At 42.8% G+C, this 9,788-nt stretch overlaps 1 protein-coding gene across 1 annotated transcript; it reads left to right on the top strand.

Annotated features, from left to right (window-relative positions):
* The first annotated feature begins 1,728 nt into the window (after positions 1-1,728).
* Positions 1,729-5,603, top strand: LOC115681092 (LRR receptor-like serine/threonine-protein kinase RGI1). The gene is made up of 2 exons (XM_030604935.2): positions 1,729-4,663; positions 4,893-5,603. Exons 1-2 carry the CDS (start codon positions 1,753-1,755, stop codon positions 5,399-5,401), a joined length of 3,420 nt encoding a protein of 1,139 aa, XP_030460795.1. The 5' UTR covers positions 1,729-1,752; the 3' UTR covers positions 5,402-5,603.
* Positions 5,604-9,788: the final 4,185 nt, after the last annotated feature.

Here is a 9,788-nt window from a genome sequence, read left to right as displayed (position 1 = left end):
GATAGCGAAATATTTACTAATTAGAATAAATGATTTTAATTAGTAAAACAATTGATTTATAGAGTAATTATGGAAAAGAAATATCCAAATACAAAAAGGAGAGCGAGAGAGAGCACTCCAGCACGTGGTAGCTGCAACGTTAGTAGAGGCTATGCCACAGTCACACGCATGTACCAAGCGAAGGTAGGATGTCCCTCGTTTAAATAACCAAAATCAATCTCTGGTGGACATTAGATGAGAAAAAATGGTCAAGATCACCGTCAAGGTGTTTTGAAATTCATCTCAATACTCTAAAGGGGACATTGAAAAAAATTAATAAGTTAGGGGCAAATTGCCACATTTGCCAAAACCTAGGATGTAGAATATAATTCATTATTTGTTGTTACACAGATTTGCCCTCCATAAAGAGCAAATTAGTCATGTGATAAGCACATGACTGGAGCTCCAACTTAAAAATGATCGGAATAAGCGACCGGGGACATTGTAACTAATTTCAAGACTTTGGAGGGGATATTGCAAAAACTGAAAAGTCGGGGGGCAATTTGTAACAAATGTCAAAATTCAGGGGAATGATCCGGGAGAAAAATGTCATTCTCCTGAATTTGTTTGGTCTGTTGCTTTGAACAAAATGGGAGAAAAAGAGCGCACACGATGGCTCTGAATGCGTCTCTGCACAAAAATAATTGGCAAGATGAGGCACAATTTCCTCAGTTTCCCAAATGTCCAAAACCTCTCAATTGTTGCCAAGAAATTCCCTTAATTTGAGGGTAAAGTGCTAAAAGAGTCAGATTGTCATATGATCTTTGCGGCAGATGACATAGAAGTTAACACGATGACACAGACGACAATACCAAATACAAATATGGCTCTTAGATTGAGACAAAAAACAATAAAAGAGAGTAACTGAATCCAGAAACCCTTCTCTATCAGCCAAAAATAAACCGAACCAGAGCCCCATAAGCCCATCCATGGCTGAAGTAAGTGGGAGTAATTCCTGTTGTCTCTGTGTCCGAAAAGAACAATTAAAAAAAGTGGCTCTTAACCAGGACAGGGGATTGATCCGCTATATCGTCGAATGCAAATAATCTTTTCATCTGATCCAGTTCTCCGTGCTTTGACTCTGTATCTTATTTGGTTCATAAGGTTAGTAAAATGTTAATGTGTTCGGTTATTACATGTATGGGCTTCTACAATGTATAAACAAAAAAATACCCAAAAGAATATGCAGAAAACAAAGCAAAGATGGTGCAAGAGTAAAACACTGAATTGGAGTTGGAGCTAACTCATTTTAGCTTCCCCCTTCTTCTTAATGGTTCAGTCAAAAACTATTATAAACAAATCTTGCACCTCCTCCTACACGAGAGAGAGAGAGAGAGAGAGAGAGAGAGAGAGAGAGAGAGAGAGAGAGAGAGAGAGAGAGAGAGAGAGAGAGAGGCATCCTAGGAGGGAGGTGGTGGTCGCCGATCTCAAGGCCATTGTCCTTCTTTTCAATTGTATTTTAATCTCTTCTTTTTTCTGCAATTGTTTTTGCGAAATAATATTTTAGTTGCAGTGTTTGTCAGTGCATTTTGCAACGCACGCTACATGAAGCGAAGAGAAAGAGAGGCAAGAGTGCTGTTGCTGTTGTTCTTGCCTCCTTGAGCTTGAGTTCATACCAAGAAACCCAACAAAAGAAAAGAAAAACACAGAGCAAGAGAGTGAGGGAGAGAGACAGAGAAGTTGGGAAACCCAAATGGTGCAAACCCAAGAAGAATGGTGAAGAAATTGAGGCAAATGTCTATGCCTATGCCCACTCCAAGAAAATCTCTCTTTTTCTGCATCTTCTTCTTCTTTGGCCCTCTTCTCTGCTCATTTCCCACCATCTATGCAACCCAAGAAGCTTCCCTCCTCTTCACATGGCTCAACTCGTCTCCCCAACCACCTCCTCCAATCCTCTCCTCCTGGAACAGCCACGACACTTCCCCATGCAAGTGGGCCTCCATCACATGCTCTCCTCAGGGCTTTGTCACAGAGATTAACATCCAGTCTGTCACTCTTCAGCTCCCTATGCCCACCAATCTCTCCTCCCTCAAGTCCTTGAAGAATCTTGTCATTTCTCAGGCGAATCTCACCGGGACGATCCCTGATGACATAGGCGACTGCATTGCTCTCTCAGTCATTGACCTGAGCTCCAACTCTCTTGTTGGAGCCATTCCTGAAACGATTGGCAATCTCAGGGACTTGGAGGAGCTGACTCTGAATTCTAATAGGCTCACTGGGAAAATCCCAGTTGGGCTAAGCAATTGCAGAGTGTTGAAGAGTCTCTTGCTTTTTGACAACAGGCTTGGTGGTTCTATTCCTCCTGAGTTGGGGAAGCTGTCAAGCCTTGAAGTCTTCAGGGCTGGAGGGAACAGGGACATTGTTGGGAAGATTCCTGAGGAGCTTGGAGATTGCACAAATTTGACAGTCCTGGGCTTGGCCGACACACAGGTGGCAGGCTCTTTGCCTCCTTCATTGGGTAAGCTCAAAAAGCTCCAAACTTTGTCCATATACACCACAATGATCTCTGGCGAGATCCCTCCTGATATAGGGAATTGTCCTGAGCTTGTGGACTTGTTCCTCTATGAGAACAGCTTGTCTGGTTCTATTCCACCTGAGCTTGGCAAGCTTCGGAAGCTTGAACAATTGCTATTGTGGCAGAATAATCTTGAGGGCATTATTCCTGAGGAGATTGGTAATTGTAGCAGTCTCAGGATGATTGATCTTTCCTTAAATTTTCTATCTGGGACAATGCCAATGTCTCTAGGAGGGTTGTTAGGGCTTGAAGCTTTTATGATTAGCAATAACAATGTGTCCGGTTCGATACCTGCTAATCTTTCCAATGCCACGAGCCTCCAGCAATTGCAGCTCGACACAAATCAGATCTCGGGGCTAATTCCGCCTGAGCTCGGGAAGCTTTCGAGGCTCAATGTGTTCTTCGCCTGGCAGAACCAGCTCGAAGGAAGCATTCCTCCGACGTTGGCTTCTTGTAGTAATCTCCAAGCTCTAGATTTGTCGCACAATACCCTGACCGGTAGAATTCCTCCAGGGCTGTTTCAGCTCAAGAATCTCACCAAGCTGCTCTTGATTTCTAATGATATTTCTGGGACGATACCTCCGGAAATCGGCAATTGCAGTTCTCTGGTGCGTCTTCGGCTTGGGAACAACCGCATCGCTGGTGGAATTCCTAGAGAAGTAGGAAACCTTAAGAATCTGAATTTTCTCGAATTTTCTGGGAATCGTCTTTCCGGGAAGGTGCCCAATGAGCTCGGGGAATGCACGGAGCTGCAAATGATAGACCTGAACAACAACACCCTAGAAGGTCCCCTTGCTGAGTCACTATCATCCCTCTCGGGCCTCCAAGTCTTGGATGTTTCTTTCAACAGGATCACAGGTCCAATACCTACGAGCTTGGGACGCCTCATTTCACTGAACAAGCTTATACTCAAACAGAATTCGTTCTCAGGCTCTATTCCTTCTGCACTTGGTCTGTGTTCAAGTTTGCAGTTGCTCGATCTTAGCAGCAATGAGCTGACAGGAAGCATACCGCTGGAACTGGGCAGAATCGAGGCGCTTGAGATCGCTCTTAACCTCAGCTGGAACGGCCTCACTGGGCCAATTCCAGTACAGATGTCTTCTCTGAGTAAGCTGTCGATCTTGGACCTTTCGCATAACAAGCTTCAGGGAAGTCTCGGTCCACTGGCTTCCCTTGATAATCTTGTGTCCCTCAACATCTCCTATAACAACTTGTCTGGCTATCTTCCTGATACCAAGCTTTTCCGACAACTCTCGTCCAATGATCTCGCCGGAAATGAAGGCCTTTGTTCCTTGAGCCATGGCTCTTGCTTCTTGAATGCTAGTGATGGCAAAGAAATGATGGGTAAAGATGAAGACATCAGCCATTCGCGGAAGCTGAGACTAGCAATTGCCCTGTTGATTACATTGACAGTGGCAATGGTAGTGATGGGTATATTTGCAGTTATCTGGGCCCGAAGAACGAACAAGGACGATGATGAATCGGAGTTAGGAGATTCTTGGCCGTGGCAATTCACCCCTTTCCAAAAGCTGAATTTCTCGGTGGATCAGGTGCTTAAGTGCCTAGTGGATACCAACGTGATTGGAAAAGGGTGTTCTGGGGTTGTCTATCGAGCCGACATGGATAACGGGGAAGTGATTGCCGTGAAGAAGCTGTGGCCCACGACAAAAGCCCCCACCAGTTCATTTGATGAAGAGAAAAGTGCGGTCCGTGATTCGTTCTCAGCAGAGGTGAGAACGCTTGGTTCCATCCGTCACAAGAACATTGTGAGATTCTTGGGTTGTTGCTGGAACAGAAACACTAGATTGCTCATGTATGACTATATGCCGAATGGGAGCTTGGGTAGCCTCCTGCATGAGAGGAACAGAAATTCATTGGATTGGGAACTCCGGTACCAAATACTGATCGGGGCAGCACAAGGGCTGGCTTATTTACACCACGACTGCGTACCTCCGATCGTTCACCGTGACATCAAAGCAAATAATATCCTCATAGGCCTTGAATTTGAGCCGTACATTGCCGATTTTGGCCTGGCCAAGCTTGTTGACAATGGTGACTTTGCTCGGTCCTCGAACACGGTTGCTGGCTCTTATGGATACATTGCTCCAGGTCAGCTTGTCCATTACACATGACACATTGTTCTGTTTATTGCTTTGTGTCAAAGTCTTTGTTTCTTTCCAAGCATTCAGTATTCTTTAAGCATCTGATCTGAACTTTTAAGTAAGTTTTCAAATGGCTGGTACAATAGTTTCATAGCCCTTCCAGAGCAGGGTAGCACCAAAAATCTTAACATCAATCCATTTTCGATATTGATCTGACCGCGCTGTATTTGTGACAGAGTATGGCTACATGATGAAGATAACAGAGAAGAGTGACGTATACAGCTATGGCGTAGTGGTATTGGAAGTCTTGACAGGGAAGCAACCTATCGATCCGACCATACCAGATGGCCTTCACATCGTGGATTGGGTCAGACAAAAGAGGGGGGGCATTGAATTGCTCGATCCGAACTTGCTGTCTCGGCCTGAATCTGAAGTGGAAGACATGAGGCAAGTGTTAGGCATTGCGATGCTGTGCGTAAGTCCGTCCCCTGATGAGAGGCCGACCATGAAGGACGTTGCTGCAATGCTCAAGGAGATCAAACACGAAAGAGAGGAGTTTGCCAAGGTTGACGTTCTCCTTAAGGGTTCTCAGGAGTCTGAAAATCAAGGAAACAGAAAGAACAATTGTGTCCCAGCGACCTCGTCCTCTAAGCTGACGAGCTTGTACCTGAAGAGCAATAACACAAGCTTCTCGGTTTCGTCACTGCGCTACTCGTCCTTGCAATCCAATGCCGGGTTCAAGTAATGTGATGGTTGAGGCAAGAGAGGTTGGGTCATCTTTCATCAGTTGCTCTAGAATTTTCTACATGTTTGTTTGTTTGTCTTATGTAAAGAAAAGGAGTGTCATTTGTTGGAAGAAGATGCATAAGAATTGAAGTGCCAAGAGTCGATCGAGTTGGCATTTTGGTGTTTCATCACATGCAGAGTAACCAATTCACTTGATTTGGTCCCTGAAAACAAATTTGCATCGAAAAGTTTCTGAACATAAACTCACAGATAATCAATCAAATTTGGCCAATTATCAATCATATAGAGTCTATAGACCATACTTTAGCAAATCTTAAGTTAGTATCAACCAGGAAAAGTGTTACAGGCTTACCCAGAAAAAAATAATTGCAGTCATAGAAAAAGAAGCTACAGAATTATATCCTTTAATAGCTGTGACCAACTGCTGAAAAGGAAAGTTGATGCAATAAAAGAATCTACTGAGAGGATCAGAGGGAAAAGCCTCTGCAAGACGACTAAAGAGGGGAACTGATTTGATGTTTAAATTTTGTGTTCTGGCCCTGAAATTGAGTCAGTGGGCTCACTTGTGATGTGTGCAAATGTTCAACTTTTCATTGCTGTTGTTTAATTTATTTATCTATTTATTTGCTCTTGCTTCGTTCACAAGTTGGTACGAGAGAATTGAATATTGACCGACTTGTGTGAGAACCTTTCCTGCATTTTGACTGCCATTCTGCTTTTCCCTGCCACTCCTTTTGGTTCCAAAAAGGAAAAAGATGATCTGGGGCTCGACAATGGTTTTGGATTGCAAAAAATAAAAATAAAAATTGGAAGTAATTAAAATGACCAATATTTCAGACAAATCTTTCTTCAGTTTGACTAATAAAATAGGGGGTAATGACACAAACAATCTCTGAACTTTGGCCTAATATGCAATTTGCTCTTTGAACTTTTAATTTGTTCAATATAATCCCTGAACTTTAGGCTAATATTCAATGTGGTCTATGAACTTTTAATTTGTTTAATGTCATCCCTGAATTTTTAGTATATGTTTAATTTAGTTCCTAAACTATATAAAAATGTTCAATGTAGTCCTTGAACTTGAATAAATGGAAATGACTGCATTGAATATTTTCATATAGTTGATGGATTGAATAAATATGTACCAAAAGTTCAGAGATGACATTGATCAAATTAAAAGTTTAAGGATCACATTGAACATTAGCCTAAAGTTCAGGGATTATATTGAACAAATTAAAAGTTTAGGGATCAAATTGCACATTAGACTAAAGTTCAATTATTGTTTGTGTCATTTTCCCTAAAATAGGAGATAAAGATCTTTCCAATTTCTCTTATCTTTGATTACAATGTGAGTCGGACAATGTCTATTTTAGCCTATTAGTTATTCTCTCCGTGTCTGCATCGTTTCTCTTCAATGAACACCCTAACATGAGAAGGCGACTAAGAACTTATTTGGTTCGGAAAAGTCCGTTATGCTTTCATTTTATTTGAGAATAAAAATGGCTCAAAGAGATGCATTTTGGTTGTTTTTAGAGCTAATGATGCGTTGGTGGATAAAGCTTTCGAAGACTAGGACCTTGGGCTCGATAGACAAAGAAGTCTCTTACGATTTTTCTTAGAAGATACTCCGATGCTTTGATAAGGAAACAAAAGAGGATTGAAATGATAACTTTATTATATATTCGAAAGAAATCACAAATTTAAACGCCAATGGATTCTATTTGTGTCAACCTATCTTGATTTTTTTCGAACCACCTGGGATGCTTGAGTGATCCGGGTCGGAGTCAGCCCCATATGGGCTTCATTATTGGGTTGGTCTCCATGGGCTTTCTCAAGTTGGTTGTTTTGGGCTTATTACCACTTTTCCTTAATTAACATATCCAAGACGGAAAATAAGGACATTATGAGTGCCATAACTTTCGTACGGCACTCACTTGAGTGCCATAACTTTTTTTCGCTCACTTGAGTGTCACATCGGAGTAAAATAGATCATTTCAGTGCTACTTCCGGCAAATCGTCCTATGTGGATTTTTTATTTAATTTTTCATATCTACGTGGAAATTTTTAAAAATAAAAGGATGAATTTATTGCCACGTCATGTAACATAAAAGAGAAGAGAGAAAGACATGAAGGGAGAAAAAGAAAAAGAAAAAGAAAAAGAAAAAGAAAAAGAAAAACTTAGGGAGAGAGAGAGGGGTTGCCATGGCCACTCAAGCTCTAAGCTTCAACCGGCCATGGCCGCTGGAGTTTCAAGCCACGATGGCCACCGCGAGTGAAACAAAGATAGAGATGTCAAAAGGCGGAGGTCAGAGGGAACGATTTCTCGCCAACAAGCAGCCGATCAGCTGCTCCCCCATTTTCTGCAACTGGGCAAAGGTGTTCCGCCATGAGCTTGAAGCTCGATCAGCCATGGTAACTAAGAGCTAAAGCTTGGGAGAAAGAATGGAGGGAAGGCTCTCTGCATCTCTTGACCTCCCATTTCCGCGCCTCAATCTCCACCCGATTCCATCCAAATTCACAAGCCTCTTCACTCACTTCAATTCCCTTTTGCCTCCGCCCTCGAGACCCCCCAAGACTTGTGCACATCTCGCCGCCGGCTTCAATTTCTCCTCCACAATCCTCTCTCTCGAAAATCCTAATTCCCCTCCTAATTACTCAAAATCGATCAAACCCAACTCAAGAAACAACCACAAAGTGCAATCCCTCATTAAGAACCTCTCTGTCTTTGAGCGAGCTCTGATTGGTGCTACCGGAGGCAGGATCGCCGGCTCGTTCACTTACGTGTGCTTGCGCCCACTCGACACCAGTAAACCAAGCTCCAGATGAAGGGCGACTCGGAACTATACAAGAACACGTTCAATAAGTATGACAAGTCTCGAGGAGGAAGTCTTTAGCGGCGAGGCATATGGCAGAGCCCTTGCCGGATTTGGGCTCGACTAGCCAAAATTCCTAAGTGCTACAGTATCCCAACCATGGGGAAGATGAAGTTCTTCATTGTGCCCATCTGCAAATTAGATTGGCCAAATAAAACTAAAAAAATGATAAAAAAGCATAAAAATTGCCCACGTCAGATTTTCCGACGTCCATGTATGATTTTTCGGTGTCCACGTTGGATTTCCGACTGCCAAATGGCCGATGGCACTCAAGTGATCACTTTTTCAAATTTTTAGCACACAAGTGAGCGAAAAAAAAGTTATGGTATTCAAGCGAGCGCCATACGAAAATTATGGCACTCCTAGTGTTCTTATCCTTGGAGAATTTCATAGTGACAAAAGCCCAACAAACTAAGATTTCAAATTAAACATTGGATAGCAATTGCCTAAAGATATTTCAAATCAAAATTTGATAGATTGAAATTATTAAAATTAGCAGAAATTGAAACCAATTTATTTATGCAATTCGCGTGGGAAAACCCTAATCTATATTCCAATAAATGAGGAGGGGTTTAACCTCATTGAGAATCGACTGGGGCGGGGACGTTTAGTTTCAGTTGTGGGATTCGATCCCCGAGCTTTGCAAAGAAGCATAGTAAAAGCCGGAGAGAGAGAGAGGAGAGTTAAAGTATGACAAACAAAAGATAAATACATTCATGAGGTGGGGTTTATTTTCATTGTCAACGGAGCCCCAAATGCTTCTCGGTCCGCCACTTCACCACCTTACCGGGGCCAAATAAGCACGTGAAGATCAAGTTTACTAGCTGGAGAATCTCCAGCTGGCATCGGAGATTCGTTATAACCGACTCGGAGGTTGGTGGTAACGATTTTTGGGCTGGAAATCGGGCTAGAAAAGAAAGAAAAAACGTGATCCTATGCGTAGAGAGTGTTCGACGAAATCACTGAGAGAGGGAGAGAGAACCAGAGAGTGAGAAAGAGAGAGTCTGAGCTTGAGAGGTGTGTTGAAGTTCTAAGGACCGAGCGATCGGCGTTTTTCCGGTTAGAAAAACGCCGACAAATCGGCTCGACGGTCAACCTTCTCACCTGAAAAACTTGTGTTGAAGCTAGTTGTGAAGCTCTGAAACTCGAGCTTGGCCGGCGCGTCCAGAGCTTCTATGACGAAACTGAGTCCATTAGCTTGAAGCTCAGGTGTCAAAGAACGGCGCCACGGTTTTTGATTGCCGCGGAAATCTTGTTTTACCCTCCGTTGAAGCAGGTAAAGTTTAGATTTCATCACTGTTTTTTCAGAATTCCAGATTGAATAGTTGAACTACACTGCGCTAAATCTTGAAATTTTCTTGGTTGTTGATGTTTGAAACTTGTTTTCGAGCATATTTCTTCTTGTTTGATTGCATTTTGGATTGTAAATGTGCCCTAAACCGAGTCGGCCGTCCATTGAACCACCTCGCCGGAGCAGCCCTTACCTCACCGGAGCGTCCCTGTGGCTATAGG

Source organism: Syzygium oleosum, unplaced genomic scaffold (genome assembly GCF_021117445.2).
Source record: "Syzygium oleosum isolate NSW1041296 unplaced genomic scaffold, Sole_v2.1 Sole_v2.01, whole genome shotgun sequence".
In the NCBI taxonomy this organism is placed as follows: domain Eukaryota; kingdom Viridiplantae; phylum Streptophyta; class Magnoliopsida; order Myrtales; family Myrtaceae; genus Syzygium; species Syzygium oleosum.
The sequence above is the reverse complement of the archived record's forward strand: the minus strand, read 5'-3'. Positions and strand labels throughout refer to the sequence as shown.